Source organism: Teleopsis dalmanni, chromosome 1, assembly GCF_002237135.1.
Source record: "Teleopsis dalmanni isolate 2A chromosome 1, ASM223713v2, whole genome shotgun sequence".
In the NCBI taxonomy this organism is placed as follows: Eukaryota; Metazoa; Arthropoda; class Insecta; order Diptera; family Diopsidae; genus Teleopsis; species Teleopsis dalmanni.
This window is the reverse complement of record NC_051846.1, coordinates 175,091,052-175,118,543: the sequence shown is the minus strand read 5'-3', so window position 1 is coordinate 175,118,543 and position 27,492 is coordinate 175,091,052. Positions and strand designations below refer to the sequence as shown.

The 27,492-nt window shown below is 28.8% G+C and overlaps 1 protein-coding gene across 1 annotated transcript; it reads right to left on the bottom strand.

The window, feature by feature from the left end:
- Positions 1–497: 497 nt before the first annotated feature.
- LOC119670754 (CCR4-NOT transcription complex subunit 4-like) lies at positions 498–8,773 on the bottom strand. Its single transcript, XM_038081159.1, has 2 exons — positions 8,626–8,773; positions 498–1,923 (listed from the first exon to the last, which is right to left on the bottom strand). Exon 2 carries the CDS (start codon positions 1,893–1,895, stop codon positions 624–626), a length of 1,272 nt encoding a protein of 423 aa, XP_037937087.1. The 5' UTR covers positions 1,896–1,923; positions 8,626–8,773; the 3' UTR covers positions 498–623.
- Positions 8,774–27,492: the final 18,719 nt, after the last annotated feature.

Below are 27,492 nucleotides of genomic sequence, written 5' to 3'. Positions count from 1 at the left end.
GTAATTAAGATCCGGCAAAAAGAGATTCGGTTGCGGTAATTTGACTCTAATCCGAATACGAGTATTCGCCTGGTTTCCTTAGAAAATTTTCTATGTCAATTCTAAAAACCAGATTTTTAAAAAAATAATATGAGTTCTTTTGGGTGAACAAATTATTTATTTTTGCTTTTATTGTAACTTTAATAAAATTAAAAATTTAAAATAATTAATTACAACAGCAAATTAAGTGAAAAGAGAAAAAATTTTTTGATTTTTTTTAGTTTTGATTTCCAATTAATGTTCTTTTGGTGGTAACTGCAAAAATGTATAAATTTTAAAAATTAATTAATTAATTATCTTTAATTAAGTAATTAATTAAGTAAATATATCTACGTTATTAATATAATTTCTTTTCAATTTCTAAACTTTTTTTGCTTACTTTTTATTTTCATGTTTAGAAACACTGGTTTTTCTATTATCTTTTCAATAATTTGAAGAATTAGACTTTTCATTATGTTTCCAATATTTAGAAATACCGGATTTTCCATATACCAAGTCATATTTCGAGCTCCCAGATGTTTCAGTACTAATATGATTATAGTCAGAAATACGAGACAGCTTAAAATTTATTAGATATTCTGAAATTATTTATATTGAGTATGAATTCCCATTTGATAATTCTCAACATTTGATTTTTCGTAATCTTTTAGGTAGTTAGGAATGTAAGATTTTCCATAATACTTGGATATTCCACGTTTTTCGCCATTTATTGATACTTCAATATCCTTACGATATTTGGAGGTTTGATCATGATCAATTTGATACTTTGTAGCCATAGTATGCCAATTGTTTTCTTGATTATTTGTTCGATCCATTGAATCAACTTCGATAACAGTCGTTGCATTACTTTCTGAACCATATTTTTCTCTGCCATATATTTCATTACGCTGGTAAGTTGTTTTTGACAATTCACACGTTGCAATTCCACAACAGAACGCTGCTATATCTGTTTGACTAGCTTTATCTGAAGTTTTTACCGATAACCTTTTGGAATTAGCTTTTTTAGTTTCATTTAATTTTGTCGTTGTTTCGAGAAGTTCATGTAAACGCTTTTCGTATTCGTAATGTTTTCTTTGATTCATTTCCTCTATAGTAAATGTGAGTTCCGGTGCAGCAATTTCATGCAGATATGTGCATTCACTTTTAACGCAACGATTGTTTTTGATAAAATGTTTACAATACTTTGTCATACCTAAGTTAGCTTTAATAATTCGTCCATCAATTTCATATAAATTTATACACTGTATAGCTTTGAGAGCATCTTCGTTATGTACGTAGGTAACATAAACCGCAACTGTTGGCCCTTGTATACCCAAAAATCTTGTATGCGGATTAATTACAACTCTTTCGACTGGGCCGTATTTACCAAAATATTCCTGTTTTTTAAGTACATCAGCTTTAATCAATCTCGGCGGCAAACCAACAACAAATATTAAATTTGGTTGTAAAATACGTAAACCTTCTAAATCTAAGCGATTTACGGACATTGTCGTTTTAGCTTTTCTTTCATTTTTTCGCTTCTTCGACTGTTGTTTCGATACATCTTTTGGCGTTAAAGCTGTAAAATTTGCTGGATTCTCTGGATACAACCTACGACATCCTGGACATAAACCATTTTCTTCTGTTCGTATGCGATGCCAACAAAATCGACACACTTGATATGCGCAACTACAGGGAAAGAATTGTACGTCATCAATTTCCAAATTCTCCATGCATAATGGGCAGATCACCGATTTTTTGCTCGTTTTTCTAGGTGTCATCAGTGTTGCAGTATTTTGCGCGGCCATAAGTTTTCCAGCATTTTGAGATGTCATGACTGGTGCAGTATTTTTAGTATTCTTGTTTTTTGGACTCATTATTTGTGGTAAAAACAATGTTTGAAAGCTGGCGAAAAAAATTTATAAAATTAACATTTTTTTTGTATTTTCGAATTAAAGTTTAAATAAATGAGTACTTTTTTATATTGAATTTTTTATATTGAACCGTTATTTTTGTATGTAATATAATCATTTGAAAGTAATTATAATACAAAAAATAAATTATTTATTTATTTTAAGAAATTCAAGAAAAATTATAAGAACCAGATAAATGAAATACATTAAAAAAAGGAAATATATTATACTACTCCCAAATAATCCGAAATAATCCTCACAATGGATACTATAATTAAGATATGTGGAAAGTTATCTGATGGCCTGCCACTGTAACCAACCAATCACCAACAAATAAACAACTATTGGTCAAAGAAAGTTATTTAGCCTGCAAGATGGTGACTATGATACCATAGCCTCTTGGGACCCCCGAAAATCATGTAAAAAAATAAACATAATGTACTGAAAGCAGATCCATACTAGCAATCTATAATAATAATATACAATAATATATTAAAAAAATTAGCATAGCTGATTATCATATGTGGGACTTAATTAATTCACATTCACAACGTCCCATAATTTGTCATAGGATAAGTTCTTGAACGAAGTCGGATAATATGCAACACCATTTCAACAGTAAGCGATTACTGATAAGAGTATGAAAGACTTTAATAAGCACTTACACACCTTTCAAGGGAAAGCCTAAACCCTTCTAAGTCTATAAAACAAAGTACAATGGTTTTGGATAGTGGAAATCCAACACTAGTATGGAAGTATATACTTTCTATGACTTATCAGTGTTATATCGTTCTTCAAAAAATAAAACAAAGACATTTGTACACACATAACAAATATACCAAAATACCAAACTGCAAAAATATTCTCATATCCCATAATCGTAACTTTAATTATTTATAGTTTGATAATACTGAGAGACCTTATATCCTCTCTAAGTATTTTATTTTTATTTTCTAAATGAAATATTTCATTTAGAAAAGGGGTGCAATTTAATATTAAACTTATCAGTGATTGTTATTAACTTTGAAGCTATGCAGATGGGAAAAGATGTCACAGCTTTTTTATATAGGGTCCTATACTTGCTAGATTAAAAAAAGTATCAAGTACAATAAAAAATGGGTCATTCAAGTAGAGATTCTATCTCTATGTATTTATAGAAAAGCCTAAAGTCCTTGAAGATGGAACGTAGTGTACTGCATTTATCAGGGTCAAGCAAAAAAAATCTTTAACTAAATAAAAACAGTAATTTAAATAAATACTGTATGTCTTCCATAGGAAAATCCTTAAATTCAAGGCATATCATATGACCAGCACTAATATTATGCGCTAAAATTAAAAGTAGCCTAAACACATGTTATTGCAGAAATGTATTTAGACATCCGTATATCTTTCTTTATATGATCCTTATAAAACTTAATGGAGTTAAGAATCCATATGGTATACATATAGAGTAAAAGCTACTGCTTATATGGTCCGTAAACTTCATTTCTTATTATATTATTATTGTTTTACGACAAGTTTTCCATTTTCGATTAATATACTATTTTATGCTATAGTAGCGTAAAAATTATTTACTAATCTTAGCAAATATTTAAAATGTCAACTGCGCAATTTACTTCGAATCCTAAACCAAACTAGAACTCAATAGGCAAAAGTGCCATTTTGAAGTGCTTTCGACGATTGCTGCTGGTGTTGCAATTGCAGTTGCACTGAAAATTGCTCTCGTAACAATTTTCGATTGAATTGCAACCTGTATTGGCATGCAACCAGATACTTCAACTACTTCAACATATAACCGAGCTTAAAAGCCGCCGTAGTCATAAGTGGCCCATATATGAACGCAAATCTCACAATCTGGCAAGTATCTGGAAATAGGCAACAATTTTCTACTGCGGAATATTTGGTTTATATTTTCTTTTTCATATTCTCTTGCAATAGCAAAATATTTCAGTAACCATTTTTCGGAAATTTAATTAAAATTTCATTTTATGCTAAACATTTTTAAAATGATTTTTAAAGTGATTTTTGTGGTATGCTACTGGTTATATATTATTTTTGATTATGGAAGAAAGTACTAAAATGTGACAAAAACAAATTGAATGGAATAATATGAGGTTTTAATTTGGTTGATAATAATGATTTTACTCCAATAAATCCTTTTATGAAAACAATTTTGCTAAATAATACTTGACAATAATCTAAAATTAAAAATCATATATAATAGTTCAAAAAAATCATTTAATATAACAAATAATAAACTGTTGGTGATATTGAAAAGTAGATCCAAAGAAAAAAAAAGCTATGGGACCTCACATGCCAACCTAAGGAAATAAATTTACTAGAAAATGTAATATGAAAAGTAATACAATGTTCACTATTTATATTGTGAGCCTTGTTCCGTTTTCGAAGGGTATATCTGGGGTAACTTCTCCAATCAAGATTCACTTTTATGTGAATCCAGATTTAATCTTGCGAGTAAATCTTGATTGAATGCAGATGTATTAATCGAAAACGCCATTAGTTTTAAAAGAAACCAATTTTAATATTGAAATCGATTTCATTAGTAAAAAATTAAATGTTTTAAATGTTCTTGTATTTTTGATAATGACAAAAAGTGATCAACTTTTAACATTCATCTATTACTAACCTTTGAGGATATCTACCGATAAATTATTTGATAAACGTTCGCAGGTTTTCTTTAATATATATCCTGAGTTTGACAAATACTTTTCAATTTTAGTCTATTATCTAATTAGATATTTTGTATTTCAATGATGAAATGTTTTGCTTTCTCTACACTGATATATTAAATATTTGGTGCTTAAAGGTGAAATGTACTGTAAAATGCGAAAATATTCAGTGGAAATGTCAGTTGACATCTAAAAAAATAAGGGTTGCCAACGTCTACATTAGAAATAATAACCATCGCAAGCTATTGCATTTTTGTTTTGTGTAATACAATTTTATAGATGTTCACATTTTAATATTTTTAAAAGCTCTTACTTTAATAAATAGTTTTCAAAGAATAGATAATAGATATATTCAACTAGTTGTGGGTCTACATAGTCAACAACAACTTATAAATTGTCATACCTTAGCATATTTGTCATAATAACTAAACTGTATCAGTTGGGAAAATAAGATAATTAGTTTTATTCTAAAACAAAAAAATTATATTATATTATTATACAACAGCCTTTTAGTTAATTTTATTTTATTTAATTTATTTAATTTTGATATTTACTGAACTTGCTAATTGCTAACGGTAGCTAAACCTTGTTGAACGCACACAATAAGATCCGATTACTCACTCAAATGAGTACACCAATTAAATAATCACTACTTATTTTACTAATTTACTACTTTACTACTACTTAGTACATTTTTGTATAAACATTTTCCTTATTAAAAACTATTAACCTATTAAACTATTTAGAACTTTTTTTTATTGGTAATTATTTTAAACGACCTTTTGCCACTTTTTGGGTAGCTTTATTATTCCATTAACTTAGATCTTCTGTAATTTATCGGTGAACACTGTGCCAATTTATTTTTAGTATCTTTTTGGACAGCTAACTTTTTGCCATTAAGAGAGCTTTACAGAGATTGAATCAAATAAAAGTTAGATGGTTCAAGATCCGCGCTATACGGTGGCTGTATCAAAACTTCCCACTTAAATTCCATCAACATGTTCCTAGTCATCAAAAATGAGTGTGGCCTGACATAGTTATAATGGAACACAATTCCTTTTCTGTTGCCCACTTGTGGTCTAATTTCCTCGATTGCTTCACTTAAACCGTCAAGTATAATCATTAGGCAACGTAATAAAAGAAGTAGAAGACCGAATTAACCATTGCACCAGACTGGAGCAGTTCATAATAGACAATTCTCTTCCAATCCCAAAAAACACAAAACATAACCTTGTTAGCAGTCTAAATCCAAAAGACGTTTAAGTGGTTTGTGGAGATTTACCGGTCTTTGAACATGATCGATTGCATTTCTTATACTCTGGTTCGATTTCGTTGCATTTCAGCAGCATTTCTATGCATTGATTTACGTGACACTCAAACATCGAGCATCTTTGTTTATTCTGCTCTTTTTAAAAGATTCTAAACTTTTACGTGATTAAAGTTTAGTGCCTTCACCATTTTCTAAGAACTCGCTTGTCAGCCTTGCTCCATCTGTTGCAAGATCCCAACCCTTTTTAATGATTAACCGAAGAGAACGAGGTGCATCTTTTGCATCTAAATTTCAACAGTATCAAGCAAATCACTTTTGAGTCTAGTGTTCATGCACAGCATCCTCATAGTAAAGCGTAGAATTTTCTCAGCATGTATTACAGCAATTTTATCGTTTTAATTGAAATAAAGTCTCACATAGTGTTTTTCTTCAAATATTTCACTTTTTTTTTAATGATGAATTAAAGAATAGAACACATTTCAAAAGAAATGTAGTCTGAAATGTCATCTTTCAAACACGTGTGCATTTGATATAATCGGATTAGTGTAGCCAGATATATAGCTGTCAAAACCAAAGAACACAAATGTTTTTTATTTTACCTAATACAAATGTGACAGTAGGTAATGAAATGTCACAACAGTGACTTTTTCAATAATTAATTAAAGAAGTTAAATATGATTTACTATATATCTACTTAATAAAAAAGGGCTGGAACAGTTTTAATGGACAAGAGAATACTAACATTTTACTACTGTTACATTATATCAGTGCTTAAATCAAGACAGTTTTCAAACATACATTCATATTTTTTTGTTTTGAATTATAGTCATAAATTTAACTTTTTTTATTTAGAACACGGAAAAAAATCTTTGTACTAAATTTATCATCCTTAAGGTTTTTTCTCGATTTTATTTTTATTTTTTTTTTGTATAAAAAAGGACAAAGCATAAAATCAGCAACTAAAGCATTTAATGTGTTGCCATTTAAATTTCCGCTGGACCCAACGCCGCCATTTCCGTACTCACTATTCCAGGATATAAATTGCTGCAGACTAGAATTTCAGCCTCAATTTATCTTTGAAATAAAGTGGCTTAAAGCTTTTTGTCAAAAAACACAATCAAAAGTTAGCCAGAAAAAGATTTTACGAGAGCAAAGATATATTGTATGCAAGCAAAATGAATGGAAAGGTCAAATAATGAATGTAAAGGACTAAAGTGAAAAAAAAAATTAGGAATAAATAATAAAAAATAATTTATAAAATGTTGCTTTAAATAAGTTTTTTTAGTTTAAATTTTTACCTTTAAATTATTTTTAGAAGCAATGACACAGTTTCTGGTGGAATATAAAAAAAATTTTAGCTTTTAAGGATTTAAGGATAATGTAAATAAAAAGTCGGAAAGAGGATATATAAACTTAAATATATTTTTCTGGCATATTAATGGAACAATTGAATGGCAACTATATTACTTAGTAAAATTGATTTAATAGTAGTTTCGAGACTGATTTTAAAAAAGCAGTTTTCATATACTTTAATAACTCTAATCAACTGCCTTATGTAGCTACTGTTTCTCAAGCTGAACACATAGTAATTATGGAAGCATATAGTTTAATTGCAAACCATATAAAGAATAGATGTAAGATTGCTATTTTCATTGACAGCCAAACAACAATTAAATCATTTCAATATTTCGACTTTAATTCAAAACTAGTCAGAGAAAGTAGGGCAAAAATCTGCGTTTAAAATCAACTCGCGGTCATCACTATCACAAGGGTTCGCAGTTATGGGAAACTTAAAGAGAATAAAAAAGCAGACAGTTTATCCATTTTTGACATTTCTATGGACATCACCCTAAGGGTACCGGTATATGTTTTTACCATATACCGTTAAAAGTTGCACCTATATTCACTTTTGATAAGAGATATCAAAAGTGGAGATAGATATCTCAACTGCACACAATCAGGATTAAAATCTCTTTTTAAGCTCTGTTAGAGTGGCTTAAATTAACTAGGTAGAAATATAACTGTCAATTAAACAGAAATTCAATACTAAATACCAGAGATAAAAAAACAATCAAAACAATTATATTGTTGTATATTGTTGTATACTAAAGAACCTCAGTACCAAAGAAGATCAATGTAAAGACAATTGTCAACCTAAGACATCCGAAAAAAGTAGATACTATACTATTATTTCAAAGTAACTATATATTTTATATATTTTACTATATATTTTAAAGAATCTATATTTTGTATCAACGATATTCAGATTTATTAAACTCCAGTTCCAATCCAAACCCATAGCGGGACTGACAAAATATTCACACATAGAACAGCGTAAAGGTGCTAATTGACACCAGCCACAGTAAACCATTCATTATAATAATTCCAATAGTCCTCAAATATATTAACTTTCATTCAATAAACAAATATAATAAAACAGTAATATAAGCCAAATAAAACCCAAATCATATTTAAAGAGACAGTGAGACTCAAGGTACCACATAGGACGGTACAAATGAGGTGATTGACACCAACCAAAATAAACCATTAAGTACGTTTTCGAATATTATGAAAGAGCACATATTAAAATCAACTGTAGTTATTATAGATCTATTAAAAATTATTATGTCTTCACCATTTTTTTTGCATTATCGCATGTCTAAGGTTTATGTTGTTTCATATCATTGGTAGAATTTATCCAGTAAAAGATTAATTGTAATAAAATTTCACATACCTGTTTTAATTTCCAAAGATATTTCAAAGTTCTGCACTTTCAAAATTTTCTACTTATTGGCTTCCAATGTGCGACGTATATTTCAGTAATATTTTTTTTACCAGTGAGATTCAATACCGAAAATATAAAATCAGTTCTTGAGCTCAACTGTCAATTTTATAAAATATTGCCATAGTTTTATTATTCAAATTGACAGATAACACCAAGAAAACAGTAAAGTGTAAACTGACATATATGGGCTATGTAACAGTGTAAACGTAAAAGTTAAGGACCGCCACAATATTTTTTATATTACCAGTTTAAAACCGATGAATTCGATCAAGCAAAATTAATTAACTTATAAAGTATATAAAATTAAAATATGTGGTTATTTATATATAACATAAATAATAACAATTGCATATAATTGTATCTTTATAGATTTTTTTATTATGAATTTTATTTTAAAGGGAAATCAAATTTGGAAGCACATCTTTAAGTCAAAGTTTTAAACATATAGTTTAAAGAATTTCATCAGAAATATTTTTCCACTCTTCAGAAAATCTTTTTTTGGTTCGTTCACAGTTTTGTCGTATCTCAGTATGGTCTCTGGTAGTAACTAATGTCTATGTTAATTCACAATAGAAGAACATAAGAATATGTATGATGAATATAGATGAATATATGAATATAGATGATGATAATAAAGATGATGAGAAATAAGATGGTGATAAACATTTAGCAAAACAATTAGTTATTAATACTCGAAATAATACATCGAACTGTGGTGTATTTGCTTAGTCACTTAACATACTTTTAATTAACACAAAACAATTAAAAAATAAAAAAAAAAATTTTTATATTAATTTGATTTAACACATTCCATATTCCTTTTTTGTTAATTGTCTCTCCAATGTTTTAAATATGTCAATTTTCTTTTTGAAAAAATGCGAGGAAAAAATGTTTATAAATTTTTTAGAAACTTATTTAATTTATTTTCAATTTATTTCCGAAATGTAGTAACATTTTTACCCTTTCTGTCCATATAGCTTGATTCTCGAGATCAGAAAGATTATCTTTGCTCGATTTAACGGATTGCAAATTTTAGCATGACAAACATTAATAATAACTACACAAACCAGATGGCGTTCTTTGTTTACACAAAGCTACAATTACATATATTTGTTTTCTCTAGATGGCGTCAGTACTTTTTGTTTGCGTAATCAATATAAAATTACTTCATTAACTCAAAATGCTTAAAGGTCACTATCCAGATAATCAAACAATGTCTGCATAAAACTTTGTGAAAAAATTTGTTCAGAATGGTCCATTTTTTAAAAATCTTTTGGGGTGCTCAAAAATTTGTATATGTGAAATAAATTTCCTGTATTACCCAGCAATTATATGATTGCTGTCAGCTTCTTTGACTAGCTCCTATATTATCAGTTTATTCATTAGTTTAAAATATAGATAAAAATAATCAAGTTTCATTCCTTTCATTCTTTGATTAAACAAAAATATTTAGCTGAAGTCGAATAGACTTAAAATCACTATAAAAATAATTAACTAAAGTGGGTTTAATAAACTTAAGATCACTATAAAAAACTAAAAGTAATTCATTATAAATCGCTAGATCATTGTAAAAAACTAAAAGTAATTTAATTTAATTTAATTTAATTATTTTCATTTATAGCAAGTTAACTTTGGCAGAACAGTGGCCAGCAAGTCTTAACTTTTACTTTTATACGAACTAATATATTAGATTAATTATAGAAATAATAAAAATATATAGTTACGGAAGGAGTAAAGGTTATAGTTACAGAAAGATAATTATAGGATCTTTCGTTACAGAAAAAAGATTAATATTTGTCTTTGATATTTGTCTATTTGACATTGAATTTTTTAAAAATCTTAACCCATTATCTGACGCTACTAGAAGGAGGCGGAATTTCTTAAAGCCGTTTTACTTGTGCACTTATGTACTCCTAATTAAGAAAAAAAAATTTTTTTTTTTTGCTAACCCGCCCAATTTAGGCTGCACCCACTGTTGCGTTTTCGCAACATTGTCAGAATAAAGGTTCACATACCGAAAAGTTTTTGTGTTTTTAATTTTATTAATTTTTTATTTTTTTTGTATTTTTTGAACATTTAATTTATTTGTTATGATAATTTATAAAACACTTAGGGTGCAAAGCAACATTACATTTGGTACAGATATATATGGTTTGACTGCGACACAATTTACACCTTTGTCTGTCAGGTGTTTAGGATACTGTATGATCAACATTGTCGTATCTTGATGATGTTGGCATGTTTGGGTGTCGAAAATCTGATCCTCAGTTATTAGCAAATACTCTGTTACTTCTACATGGAAGTCAGCTTGTGATATAATTGCCTTTTTTTAACATTTTTTTGAAAATGGAGTTTCCAAGCGTTAACCATCGCTGCATCAAGTCCATTAGTTATAAGAGGCCAGTACCATTTTTTTCCTCGAATCCGTATTGGGTAATTGTTTATAGTATTGTCAAAGAGATCAACGCCACCCATTGTTTTATTATAATGGTTTATAATGTTTGGCATGCTGATATTACCCATTTTCTTCTCTTTTCTAATATAGCCTTTGGTAGTTTGCATAGGAAGAGTTGCGATGTGGTGTGATGCTACTGTAACTACAGAATTGTCATTCCATCGACATAAATATACATTGTTGTCGACATTGTATACCGCATCACTTGTTCCTCGTAGCTGCTTAGATATGTCCTTTACATTTACATTTATATTTATAAATTTTGGACCACTTTAGTTTTTCTTTTTTGTTTTTTTTTTGATACGTTAGTTTCAACTTCATCGGCCGTATAATTGAAAACCATTTCTAATTCACCTGCTACTTCATTTGGTAGTTGTTCTCCATCCTCCATCAACATGTCATCTAATTCCTCCGCATTACTCTGGTTATCGACATTGAGCGGAGTAATGCGTGATAGTAATGCGTGTACTATCAGGGGAATCAATATCATTAGATCCCATCAAAATATCTTCAATATCATACATAGATAAAAACTTTCGTTGTTCACTTATTTTAACAATAATGTTTTAAGGCTGAATATTAAATTGACACTAGAAATGTTAATTTGAATCTAATGACTGTATTAGAAGTCTTAGTGTATTTATTCAATAATTTATATTTATACACCAACATTGTACAGTTTCTAAGAAGAAGTATAAAATTATACTGAAATACCATAAAAAATCGTAAGATAACATTAAATATTTTAAAACATGGGAATATTTTTCGTGATAAGTTGGAGCAAGCTTATTATTTAATTGCTATTACGCTAAAAAATCAATTGAGACTACCTGCTACAAGCAATAGTTTCTTTACCGGAAAAAAACTTTAGTACTCGTTTCTTGACATTGTTGCGTTTTCGCAACACCTGACTTTGAGAGTTTGTGTAACGTACATATATCACCAAATAGCTTACAATTTATATAGATTCGCTAGAATACACTATTGTAATTAAGATTTAGGTAAAAAATTAAAACAAATTTTCTCCATTTATATAACACATGCATAAAAATAAGCAAAAGTCGTATAATTTTAAAATAACACAAAGACGGCTCTGCAAAATCTTCCATTAAATTGTATCTATACAACTCAGGTCAAAAAAAAAATTATATATTGTAGATAAATCATAGTCCTATTGTACAAAAAAAACTATAAGCACAAAAACCTTTTAATTAAATTTTAAAAAATTTCTGAACACAACGTTAAAATTGTTGCGTTTTCGCAACATTGTCAGGCAATGGGTTAAGTAGTTTCCCAGTCTTTTTAATACATACCAGATTCACTATATGGTTCAGATTCACTATCGGCCGTAAGTTGACATTAAGCTAACCAAAGAGAGAACACACATAACAAATCAATTGTTATGATGCAAAATGTAGTTGCGTAGAGATTCTAAAAGTATGCAGAAGATCAGTAACGAAAGGCCATCTTATGAAAAATTTTATACTGTAAATCGGAAATATACCAAAATTTTAAAGGGTTAAAATGCTTTATATATTTATATATATAACCATATAGCCAGATATGTTCATCTTTGATTATTTCTGAGTCAGCATAGGTCAAATTAGCTTTCAAAATTATTACTGACTGATAAATGTTTTAAATACTTAAAACCACGCGAAGCATTTTTAGTGAAAGAGAAGAATTCACATATTTTTAAAAAAATTATATTAAATCTAATTTTTTGCAAAAATTATGACATTTACTTGTGATTATTGTATTTACGAAAATTTTAATAAAATTCCACCTCAGCTGTTCCAATTTTTTATTTAAATTGAAATGAAGTCAATTGCCTTTTGCTACTCAAGGATTTCCTGAGTTAGGTTACTCCAGCACAGTTGTAAGCCCCGAATTTGTTGTATTTTTGCAATTATTTTTTTTTCGTTTTGTGCATAATTTCATTTTTATTAATTTTTTTTTTAATATTTCATTTACAACAAAATATGTCAACGCATGCATAAAACATGAGTACAAATGCCTGCGACATAAATATGAAAATTACAGCTTAAGATGCATACATGAGCGTCGACAAACTACAACACATTTACCATTTTGTGAAACAAGAGGTAAATGCTACATGCGGCATGTGGCATGCGGTATGTACGGCGTGCTACAGTTTAGCACAGTTCTGTATGTTTATTTACAAACCGAAATACAAACAGAAGGCGCGCATAAATACTCGTTCGTAGATACTTTTGCGCCACATACGCAAAGATTATTTGTGTTAATGCAGTGCTGATGAAAGGTGTTCACACATACGTGCAGGTACAATCAGCGTTTTCCTCTACTACCTCTACTACCTTTTACTTTTTCCCATTTATTTTTTTCTTCACTTTCCTTGATATTTTTTTTTTGTTTTTGATTTCTTATTTTGGATAGCCTACAGGCATCTTTTAATGTAACCTAGTAGAAAATTGTGTTTATATTCGTTACTCTACTGGTACAGTATTTGTTGCTCTATTATTGCTATACCGTTTACAATTCTTCCCTTGCTCCGTTCCCTCTTCTCGGAATTTGCTTACTGAAGTCTTTAGCTGTGCTTATATTCTTTTTCAGCTTTCTTTTCTTGTTGTCGCTTTCGTTGACAAAGTCGGAAATTGTGCTCACAATTTAAGCTGCCATAAATTATAAGACATTCACTTATTTATTACCAGATTACGTCGGTGAACAACTCTATTTTTTAGAAAGATAAATTCTTCAGAACTCAAGCATGCGTACTCATATGTGAATTAACGCGACAATGTCACTTGTTTTCGTTACTGATAAAGCATTTTTAGGACTGAATGCGTTTTACAATGGCGCGAAATTGAAATATACGAGTATTTGCGTAAATGTGTGGGTCCACGCGGCGTATGAGTGATATTTTTCACTTGAATTTAGGCTTTTGAATGATTTTGTATGAATGTTTATTGTCGGTATGTAGAAATAATAAAGTTATTTTGTATTTATCTTGATTTTATGAAATATTTATTTAAGAAATCTCTTTTGGGTTTGTTAGGTCTTATGTATGATTTATGGATAAAGGAGGAAACAGAAAAAAGAAATATAATTTTTAACAATAAAATTATAATGCATTATTATTTTTCATATTCAGTGAAGCATCTAGTTTTAACTGATTACACTTCTACAAAAAAAAAAGAAATGAATTTTAATAAAACGAAAAAAGTCAGTAGTTATACCTTCTAACGAAATTGATATCAATAGCAATTATCTTTTAAGCAATTCGTAATTATTCATTTACCTTCGCGAATGTTATTATAAGATAATTTCAATGTAGGAGAGTGATGTGGATTGAAGGAATACTTCATTCTAGTTCATTAGTTTAGATTACACTTCTAGAAAAAAGAAATATTTTTTGCACTAAAACAATAAAACATTAGTTATACCTTCTACAAAAATTGATATCAATAGCAATTATCTTTTAAGCAATATTTTGGTTTTATAGTAGCTAATAATGTACCAAGTGTAAGACATTCTGCTTTAAAATTCAAATTTAAAAAAAAAAAAGATGTACAGTTAAGATATAAAGCATAGAAAATAAGTTTGATGTTTTATTATGTGGTGAAGCATTGATCTTTATGACAGTTTTATTGGTCCATTTCTATTTCTGACCTCATCTATAAGATTATCAACATTTTGTAACATTTTTCGATACATTGCCTATTATTTCTTAACCATGAAAATTATTTACAACCCATTTTCTAGTTTTTCTTCGACCTTGACGTATATAATTAAATTTACCAGTTGTAGCTAGGATTTCTCATAACATTGCCTAAGTAAGATATTTCGCTTACTTTATAATTGTTAGCAGATTGGATTAGATTAGATTCGATAGATATTCATTAACTCTTTAATGTCCAGTGAGAAACTTTGTGATAAGTCGAGTGCCTTTTCTGTTTAACATTTGTAGCTTCCTACTTCTGGTTTTGATCGATTTGGTATGAATTCTTTACGTTGCTTACAAGGAATTACAGAACCAATTATCCAATCAGTCTTAGTTACTTTTTTCAGCCATTCATAAGCTTTAAGTTTTAAAAAGCTCCATGAAGGACCGCATAATGGTCCCCTTTTCTAGCAGTTCATCAGCTTTATGGTTTTCTTAAATTCTCTGTATCCCGTGATCAATATTAAGTGGACCCTGTTGCTTTCAGCAAGATCTTTGAGACGTTGAAGACATTTCCGCACTGGCGTTGAAGGGTTGCTGATTTGCTGGTAGTAGTTGTTAATAACTCCATATTACAGTGCATTCTTTTCAATACTTCGTTGTTAGATACATGTTTTGTTCATGATATTATTAAGATTCTTCGAAAGAGCCATAGTTCAACTGACTCACGCTTGTTCATATGTGCTGTTTTCAAAGTGCAAGTTTCCATGGCAAAGAGAAGTGTTGACCAAACATGACCAAACTTTTAGAAAAAGTCTTTTAATTTTTATAGGTATTAAATTATATTTGTGAAAAAAATAATATGCTGTTTGTATTCGGCACCTCTAAACGAGATTTCGACGCACTTCAATGTTTTTCTAATTCATATTCCTGGTCATAGCGATATTTTTAGCAATTGCAAAGCATTCTGCTGAAGGAAACTAAACGGAACATCTAAACCATCGTTGATAGATATCGTTGATATACAAACTATCACTGAGTTCTTCCTGTATCAAAAGTTTTGATAAAAAATGGAAAGACTCACCGATATGCAGGCATCTATATGCAATTTTACATAAATATAAAATAATCCAACAATCTTTTGCAATTAAAGGAAATCCATTTCTCTCATTGAGATGCCCCGTTGAGATATTAGTCTTGTAGTGGTTTTACTCACAAGTCACTGCATTTTAGGTAACCATGCTAGAAAAATGAATCTTCCTTTCAAAAATACATGCCGCAATTGTGGAAGTGACAAAGAAATGCCTCCCATCTGCCTTAACACTTTAAGGGTACTCTTTTTTGTGGATCTTGGTGAACTGCAAGACCTCACCTTGAATAGCATTATAAGCTTTGCCAAAGGTTAAGGTTGCAAGTGATTCTAATCTCTGAGTTTTTCAATATACGGTAACACAATGGACCTATAGACCTAAATGGAACCCTTGATATAGCCGGTATAACATAGGTAGGCACCTACTTTTTATTCAGTGTTTCATTTCAACAGTTCCAGTTTCCAAACTCACACTTAGTAAATCAACAGTAATTATAAAATATGAGGTTATTCTTTTTTCACAATCAACAATCAAAATTTTACTTTACTATTAGTCAACAAAAAGTGTACTGACTATATACAATTTTACACAAAATCTCTATTTTCATAAAAAGAATTAAATAAAACTGAGCAATAAACGTAAAACGGAAATGAAATCACGGAAAAATGGCTCACATGTCTGTTGTTTTTTTTATGAATATATCTATTTTTGCTCTTTTTTGTTGATGATATATCAAGTGAAACATTTGTGCATATAAAAATATTTGTACTTGCCATTAACACACAAAAGACGGGGGGAATGTTTGCATTTTTTCAGTCAAATGCCTTTAGGTAACAAGCTTTCAAAAATAAATTGTAATAGAATTTGTCACTTGTCAACAAGCAACAAACATTTAAATTAAAATTGAGTTAAAGAAACAGGACGAAAAGTAAAACAGAAGGAGATACAGGCAAAAGGAACCCTTCTCGAAAATTTTGACAAATAAAATAAATAAATTTGCTTGAATTTATGACAAAAATCCGAAAGATGCCTAACATGCATACTTCAAAAATATGAATTTACGATAAAGGATCCACTTAGAATTTGAATTAAAATGATTTTGTTGTAATAATCCTTTTTTTTTTGGTAAATTTTGTATAACAGACTTTTGTTTTTCTTTTGTTTTTGTTACTCATATTGTTGTTGTTGTTGTTGTTGTTGTTGTTTTATTGCTTAACAAAAGGCAGGAAAAGTATCTCTAAACTTGAAAAAGGGTCACTTAAATATTTCTATGCATGTTTACGTGTTTGTGTCGGAGAGCTCTAAATATTAAAAATGATTTACTATACCACATCGTATATATGCTATATAAGATACTAACAATGTTATAAGGAAGTCACATTTTGAAAATAATTGAATAATCTTGGATTGTTGTATTCTCATACATTTTTGCTGCAGGACATTTACAAATTTATGTATCTTTGCATATATATCTGAAAAATTAATATTTATTTGAGTCCAGATATGTTGAAATTGTTTTAGTAGTTTGTTGAAAATTATTTTTGATATTGTTAATGTTGTTGTTGTTGCTGTTGCTGCTGTTAGAGCTCACAAGTCAAAATGATTATGTTGTAACAACAAAAAATATAGAATGCTGAGGGTCCTTTTATATTACTCTTCAAATATTTATATTAATGTTCTGTACAAATTAATTAAATATTGAGATAAGTTTAAAGTGTGCTCTGTTGTAAAATTACAAATGTTGTCTTAATTAAATATCAATAATTTTTTATATATTTTTTATTTACACTTTTTGTTGGTTTGTAATAATGAAATGTAAAATTGTTTGTTTAACAATAAACAAAAAAGAAATCCATCACAATTAAAACAATTTTAATATTTGCATTCAAAGAAAGAATGGAAAAGCGCATTCGTATATTCCATTTAATGGTCGTCATTGTATGTTTTTATATCTGACATTCTTTACTTTATAATTGCAATCATTGCAATTTTATTTATTTAACAATTTCATTTCTTTTGTGTAACAAAAACTTAAAAAATATAAAACGAGTCCCGGGACTGGTAATAAATATTATCCTTCTTATATATATTTTTTTTTCACTTAAAGTGCTGAGTATTTAAACTATTTTTACACACCAAAAAAACAAAAAAAAAAAACTATAAATTTATTTGTTTGTGTAAGTAAAAAAGCAGAAGTCCTTTTTTCTATGTCGTGTTAAAAGGAAGTTTTTATTAAGAATTTATTAATAAAATTGTTGCACATTTTTCTTTCGTTTTCACTTCCTTTATATATTTTTAATTTAGAACAATTTTTTTATTCTTTCACACAGTGAAAATATTTTTAAAAATATTTGAGAAGAATTTTTGTCAAATTTTTATATAGCATCATTTTTGTCGTGGGAAGCATATCAAATAAATATGCTTTAATATATTAAAAAATCTACAGGGACATCACTGTTCTAACCAATTATACATTAAAATAGATGTAAGCTGTCTTGCATGTTAAGAATATAGAACTTTATTTCTGTACTTTTATAGTATGCTTTCACTGCTTACTAAGTAAGTTTAACTTACTAAGTAAATTTCCTCAAGAGCTTCCGTGCTTTTTAACTTACCAAAAAAAAAAACAAAGAAAATTTGAGCAAAAATAATGAATGCAAAAATTAACAATTAATTTCCCCCGAAGGAAAATGAAATATTTATCATATGTTTTATATGTAAAATATAAATAAACAACAGCTGAGCTATATACAAACGCACTGAGAAAGTAAGTTTTTAATGAAACCTTTGTTTCTATGAATTGAATATGGAATGGATATATAAAATATATATATATATAAATGATTTAATATAACAATAATATATTTAATTTTTTTTATTTGTATTAATTGAAGTTTATTTAAACAAACAGAAGCCCTGTTAGAATTTTCTGACACATAAAAGCTCTTTCATATGCAATAAGTAACTTAAGTTAATGGAGACCATAAAATCCTAAAGTTACTTAAGTACCTTACTAAGTAAGCAATAGAAACATGGTATGTAATTACTGCAATATTTTTAGTTAGTTAGTTATTTAACAGAGCTCTTATTACAGTGGATCATTCAAATAGTCACAGAGACTATTGAATAAAAGTGTTTCAGACACTAACTCGCGTTTGAACAAGAGAAATTAGTTAATTCTTTATTCAGTAATTTAATTTAAATAAACTTGTTATTTCTACTAATTCTATCACAGTTATAACCTAAAATGTTACCAGTCGTAAAATTTAGCTGCTAACTTCAAAACTTTATTGTTCATAATTGCTATCTGTATGTTATTATGAGATTACAACAAACTTCTGCTAACTATGATATTTTAAAACCATATGTTATAAACCTATTGTACTAACTATATGGTCCAAAATTTGTAGATACGTTTTGGACTTTCGAGTTGTAGAGTTGTAATTTTCCTAAATTCTGCACATTTTGTTCACTATATGATTTTATATATCTAGATATAGAATGTATAGCTGTAAGCTTTTCGAGTTTTAATGATTTTTTTTTCGTTTGTATTTCAGAAATGATTGAATTTAATACGTAATTACCTGATATACTATTTTTAATTGCATTATTGAATTATTTCATATTTAAAATAAAATTATACATACCATCTGCTCAAAAAGTACCTCAAAAAGGATTTTGTAAATAAAACACAAAAATTTAAATTTTATTCCAAATTTATTTTATCTCCTTCAAAATATATTCCTTCTGATGCGATACACATATGCCAACGCTTAACCCAATCTTCCATACACTTTTCGTAGGCCCGTGAAGGTATGGCTTTTAGTTCCTTCAGCGAATTCTCTTTTACCGATTCAATCGACTCAAAACGCTTACCACAAAGGGGCAATATGAGTTTCGGGAAGAGGAAAAAGTCGCACGGATCCAGATTTGGCGAATATAGTGCCTGAGCGATAACAGTGATGTCGTATTTGGTCAAAAAATCTCGTACAACAAGAATTTTCGATAGTAAAAATCGCTAAATGCAGTTGAGGTTGTCTCACATTAACAGCTGTTGTAAACAAATTAATTGACAGATGGCGCTCAAATTTGTGGCATATGTCAAGCAAGGGTGTACCAACATAACAAAAAAAAATTTTTTCTGAAAAAGTTCTATTACTTGAGTAGTTAACAAACAACAAAATCCGGATACTTTTTGAGCATAATGTAACCCTTCTTAAACTATGTGCATAAAAGTTTATTCCGTAAATGACTAAATAAATTTTCCGAATTTCTGCAATTTAAAGTCATAAATTTCATGTGGCGCGTATATAGCGTGTCAGTTATGACACCGCAGGTATGGGTGTAAGAAAATAAAAAAAATAAATATGAAAAAAATTTACAATAAAATAGTTTTTAAAGTTAATTTCATGTTACATGCATGGTTGCTATATCCTGAAATTGTAGCAAAAGTACGAAAAACTGGTGATTAGTGAATCAATTCACGATGGACGTTAGGTTAGTGACTTCACATTTTTCACATAAGAAACGGAAGCATGCAACAATTCATACGCGAATTCGTACTCGTATGTAATGGCAGCACAAAAAACGTGCTTGTACATTGCAATAAAGTGCGCCTTGACAGCAAGTATAAACTTCCGCTAGCAAAACTTTACTAACAATCCTGAACGCGATTTAGTCATTATGTGCTTGAAATATGTTAGCTTGTTTTGTAATTTTTTTATAATTTTCCTTTGATTTCCTTGCGGTTCTGTCAAGTTATTTTTTTTCGTAGTTTGAAAAAGGGGTTTACTTACATTCTATTTTTCTCATATATATTGCTTGCAATGAAACTGCCAACGTCATGCGTGTTATTATGATTTGTGTATTTAATATATTTTTATATGGGTTCTTAACTCTTTCTTTTCACAATATATGTGTAGTAACTTTTTTTCAGTGACTTTAATCAAAAAATTTTTAAACAAATAACTGAATTTCATGATCCCAGCATGTTAAGTCAGTTTTTGTTGTGTTGCTTAAGGTTTTTAAACTGTAACTCGGTTTTTGTTTATAATTCATGTTATTTCACTGCATTAAAATTTTGCTGTTAACCTATTTTTCTGTTATATTTTCACTAAAATAAGCTACCATAATATGATTTATCCCCGTACTTGTCTTCTGTACAATTACTAATACACTGTGCTCACCTGGAACGTGACTTTGTCATCATTAGACAGGCACCAGTGTGGCATATGTTGCATAAACATATTTATATTATTTTTATATATATTTTGCTTACTATTTTTACTATTCTTAGTAATATTTATTTTATTTGGACTTATACAAATATATTTAGCTGAGTTCACCACTTTTATAGTATTTCGAGCACATATTTACATTGACACGTTTTCTGATTTATTTTGATTAAACAGAAGTTATGGTAGAGTTTTTGCTGTGCTCTGCAAGCTCTCTGAACTACAACCAAACAAACATTTTTCCATATATACAAATATATTATTTCAAAAAAATAACACAACATCTCATATTGAAAAGCATGATGTTTTGGAAAATATGTCGCACGAAAAGTTTTAATTCAACTTTTTTTTTTGCAATTTTTCTCGCCAAAAAGTTTCAAATAAAGTTTTCGGTTTTACCAACAATTAAACAAAAGGGAATTTAACGTTATTTACATTAAATAAAAAAGTTTTTCCTTCTTTGAATAAAGCGTTAATTTTAATTCAGCACTTTATTTTTCTTATTATTATAAGTTTTTGTTCTATACAAGAAAAGTTTGTTTAGAAATAAAAGACTTGAAAAAATTATTTATTAAAAAAAGAGTTGAAATTTTAATGCAAAACACTTAATTAAATATTTTCAAAGAATACAATACTAGTTACACACTTCGTTTTTTGACCTTAGACCTATTGAAGACTCCATATCCAACTAATGGACAAATTCAATAGTTGTCAAAATGATAATGTTACCGTATAACCCTCTATCACCGCTTCGGTGTATTGCTTAATCTTTGATGGGTTTGTAGAAAATATATGCTTGCCTTGTAAATTTAAGAGTTATCAGCTGGCGATATCAGCTGAAGTCAAGGTTCTAGTAAAGGATACATGACCACTTCGTTAGCTTGTTCCATAGTAGTCAAGAACAATTGATTATCTTCATGTACCTTCTCGCTATTGTAAGGTTTTCCTAAATCTCTGCTTAACTTGTTTAAGCATAGATTTAAGCAGAAGCAATTTATGCTTCTTTTGCAATTTTAAGAATTATAGAGACCTCCTGTTTGACTTTGTCGTCCAGATTGCGATGACAGTCAGAGTCAAGGTTGATGCAGTTAAAGTTCTGCTATGGGCTGCATATTCAGCCAGTTTAATAGTTACCAAGAATGCTATTTAACTACATCACCCCTCTTCATCATTAGCACTTCTTTCTAAACCTCTGACTGCTTTGCTACAATTTATGCTTCCTTTGCGAATTTTAAAAGCTATCCCCTATTCGATTTTGTTATCCAGGTTGTGGCCTTAAATCATTGTCAAAATTTTTTATCCATGTCTTTGACCAAGTCGGGCATGGTTAAAGCAATAATAAAACATAGATAATTCCATATTTTTCACTGCCTCCTATTCGATTTTGTTATCCAGGTTGTGACCTTCAGTTATGGTCAAAATGTATTATCTATGTCTTTGACCAAGTCGGGCATGGTCAAGCATATATGATTTCATTTTTACCAGACACGTTCTATTTGCACGTTTCAGAAGCAATTGTTATCTTTACTTAAAACTATTTTATAAGCATGTGGCTCTTAATTTCTTCTTCCAAATAAGAATTTATTAATTTAATTTTTGGGAGTGCTATAGATAATTACAGTTAGATAGTTTTGATTACTTTACTTAATATTAAGATTTTGCAATCTGATCTTTATTTTTTTATTAAAGATTTTAGCAGATAATTGTTATCTGAACAATTTAACTTATGTGTCAATCGCACCCCAGTTCTGGGTGTAGAATCTCAAGAGAGAACGTCTTATCAGTGCAGTAACTACTATTTTGCACTTCCATTACAGAAGAAGGATTAGAAATTGAAGAGTTTTATCTTAAAAGTGCTGGTGGTTGTAATGGTAATCTCAGGGCTATTAACAATTTAATTTTCTAGTTAAAAAATATACTATATAATGTCAATGTCAGTCTGATTGATGCATACATATCTTCGATAATTCTTTGAATATTTCGGTAACATGTGTCCGTCTATGACAAGAAACCCAACTTATGTAAAGCATATAGTCTTTAATGAATCAATGGTTTGCTTGTATTTGAGTTATATGCTGCGAAAGAGATACCGTAGATTGGTATTATGTTTGTGGCTAGCGTCTCTGTAAATATGAAATAGCCAGTATTGCAATACAAGAAAATAAAATAAAATAAAAAAGCGATTAGAATTTAACAAATTATTTATTATAATATTTAAGTTTTTAATAGTCATTTAAGGAAGTTCTTATTATTTTGATATACTTAAAACAACTTAATTAACAGTTTTAAATTCAATAAATTATTAATCATTTATGCAGTAGATGCGTATATATTTGGATATCTATTAATATTTTATCTACTTTAAGTTAATAAAAATAGTCAATAATATTGATTTTAAAGTCACACAAACCATACTGAGTAATTTACAACGCATTCCGTAGAGTCTACAACAGATGTATCTAACAAACTAATGACATGAATTCGAATTCATCAAACTAATTTATATTTATCTATTGAAAGCAATTAAATCGTACCATATGGCAATAATTTTAATTCAATAACAACATATTTTAATATCAATGACAAAATAAATGTGAATGCATATGACTTTACTGCACCACATATGTAATTAAAGTTACATTTATCTGTAAAAGATATAAAAAAAAATATTTTTAAATTGACTTTTAAGCATTTTTATATGTTAAATAAATGTTCTAATGATTCCATACTGGACACGGATGTTATTGATAACTAATATTTGTCGATGCACTTTTATATTTTATGGAAAATATAACATTTTATTCTATATATTTTTGAATAAGCATTCCCTTAAAGACCACACACTTGACAATTTTGATTAACTATATATAATCCATATTTTAGAACCAAAAACAATTTCTTTCTTTTCTATTAACCAAACGTAATCTAATCAATAAATATCCACTTTTTTGTATCACTTGGAATTTGTAATTGAATTTGAAGATTTCTTTGTTTAAGGCAACCAATTTTGGTTAGTAATCGATACTAGTCTGCATAAACTAGTCTGCATTATATTTCTCAAAAAAAAAAAAATAAATACCGTAATACTCCTATATATGTATTTTACCAACGTCTTTTATTCTACAATCGTCTATTTCTTTGTTATCCAGTTGCACTTTCTCTCAAGTTCCTGAAAATTCACTAAAATTAGTTTAGCGTCAATTGTTAAAGAGAACACAAATTATTTACTTTTTTATTTCCTAAACAATTCATTTAATATATTCAAATGATACAAACCATTTATAGATATATCACAGCAAAAATTTTTGATAATTATTATTCATTTAACGCATAAAATCATTTTATGATCAGACCTTATGCGTTAGTAACTCCTCATACATTAGGTTGGTAACACGATCATCTTACAAAACCAAATTATACCTACAAATGAACCAATAACCATATCACCAAATTTGATTGAATATCTCTATTGAATTAAATAAAAAAAATGATTCAATTAAGCTTGATTAAGCTACGTTGTATCACTTTTTTCAGCTAAACTGTGAAAAAAAAAATATTTATAATAACAAACCATTAATTGTATTAATATGAAATTATTATATGATTAATACCATTAAATAAAAAGAAGTCTTAATATTCGTTTATTTATTCAATTGGCCATTATAAGAAATGTGTCCTAATATAAAATAATGGATTTTAATTTACTGTGTGAGGCCATTAAACTACAGCTAACCTTAGATTAATGTATCTGCAATCTTCAAGAAATAGAACAGCGAATTGAAAGGTGACCTTGCCGCAGTAGCAAGAAACTGACTGCAAGCTTATTATAATTTATACGCTCGCAGTGTAGAACGAATATTATGTTATATTCCAAACACACGATTTTACACCGTAACAAAAAAAATAGACAAACGAGGCCAGAGATTACTTCGTTAGGCAGAAACTAGTCCTTTTAACCACGGTTGCCACTTGAAAATTTTTTTCTGTACCAAAATTGGTTTAAAAAGGTACCATTTCTGTAAAAAAAGGTCCAAAATTTTTCTATTGTCTTTTTATAAGAAAATACAATTTATATAAAATGTACAAAAGTATAAAACAATACAATATCCACAATAAAGTTGGGTCGCCGAAAATGTACCATTTTTTGAACATGAGTACCAGAGTACCAAACGGAAAAAAAAGTACCAATTTTGGTACTAAAGTACCATAAGTGGCAACCGTGCTTTTAACAATTAAGCAGTTTATGAACAATCAAACTGAGGGAGTGTATTGAGGGAGTCTACTGAAGGAGTCTATTGAGGGCATCTACTAAGGGAGTCTACTGAGAGATATCTTTCAAAAATTTACACCTTCAAATGGGCGCAAACAAACAGTTAACAGTAATGATGTTAGTTTGTGTTACCATAAACTATCATTGCATACCGTGACATTATCTTTGATGCAGTCATAAAGCCCCTGGGTAAACAAATATTTCTATGGCAGACAGTAGTCATTTCATAGACATATTCTGAAAACCCAAATTTTCATTATAAATTACAATAATGTAAAAAGAAATCAAAATACAATAACAACGTTGTTTTATAGACCAATAATAAACACTTAGTATATTAACAAATATTACCAAAAGTATGTAGGTACATTCATACATATTAAAGAATTAAGATATATTTAGTAAACTTTTATTAAACGAGATGAGAATTGTAAGTTAAATATTTTCTTTCTCATGGTAATAAAAATTTCTTAAAGTTTTCCGAAAATATTTCATTACTTTACTTTATAATGCGATTAAACTAAGACTACGAGTATATAACAAAATATTAAAACAAACAAATTGTTTTGATTAATTATTAAAGATCAGTTTGAAGTTTATAGTTTTTAGTACACTTAAAGCATCATATGTTATTTTTATCACTATTTATTTAAAATCTCTTGTAATTAATATAAGTCCACGTATGTTACTACTTTATTGCCGTAAGGCCAACTTTCTAAGTAGAACGGAACAAAGCTTATTGACAATTTTATTAGACGCTAAAAGAATCTACATTACTAATTTAAGAAGTTGGGTTTAAGAGACGTGTCATTTCCATAACCTTGTGATTAGAAAATTCTCTGCAGGTGGCGTTTGGGTTTTCATTGAAAGAGCTTTTGTTCAGTTAAGGAATTATAATGATACCACAAAGAATCGATCATTGTTTCACTAATCCGTCTCGTTGGAAACCTGGTACTGGTACTTTTTACTCTTATTTCTCTTATATGTTTAGTTTACATATATCCATTAAAAAAAATACTTATTTTGTTTTGTTTTTTACATTGTTTTTGCCAGTATACCACTTACTAAATTGTCATCGCAATAATGATTTAGTTGTTCCTAAACAGTGTATTACTTCTTTTTAGAAACATTCTTTTTCATCTGTCTGATCACCTTGCTTAAATTTTTGTAAATTTAGCAATTGTATGAAAAGAGTATTTCTCTTCAGGGAAATACTATTACCGATAAAAGAGTTAAATGAACCAGTATGTATGTACTTATGCTAAAAAGTGTACTTTAAACATGTTTTTAATATATGTAAGGGGCAACACTAAGCAGTACTTAGAAGCGGCAACCCAGGCAAACGACAGTAAGTTAAGAAGTGTAAGTTTGCCACGAGAAGAGTCAGTGTGGTACGAAAAGTTAGAGTGATTGCAATTTAATTTACTTGAGGAATAAAGAGCCGACATAACTTTTATTATCTTAATTTATAATAAACTTTTTACTTTAAATTGAATAATATATATCATTACATTAACAATCTTATAAAGCTACTAGCTGACCCGACGAACGTTGTTTCCCCTTGCTTCGTTACTGCTTATATATCTGCCCATTTGGTAGCGTGTTTTTTCATCATTTTCGTTTATATTTTGAACTGCAAATACTGCCATATCTCTACCTTTATAAACATATTTGCAAATGTATTTTATTGATTTTATGGAGCTACAAAATTCTACATTGATGTGCGCTTTATATATCTTGGATAACAATGGCGAATATGGCACTACCCATCTATTGTCTACTTCAACTTCATATTCAATATTTCTCAACTTTAGTGAAAAGGATTGGCCTCTTTTTTGCCAAACCTCTTTTTTGCCACTCAATAGATTACATCCAGCAACGTTTTTCTCCAAATAGTGAGTGTTTTACAATTAAATCAATCAAAGATTTTAATTTTTGTTTAAACACCCGTGCGGTAATATCGGGACGATGAATCGGCGTTTGTCCAGTTAATAACAATTTTTTTATTTCATCCCAATGCGGATTACATGTATATGTTATAAATAAATCTGGTCGACCATATGCACGCACATACGTCATTGCGTCTTGGATGTATTTTTGCATATGACGTGGGCTGCCAGTAT

Coding starts and splice junctions, on each gene's coding strand:
- LOC119670754 (XM_038081159.1), bottom strand. CDS start 1,895: ATGAGTCCAAAAAACAAGAATACTAAAAATACTGCACCAGTCATGACA.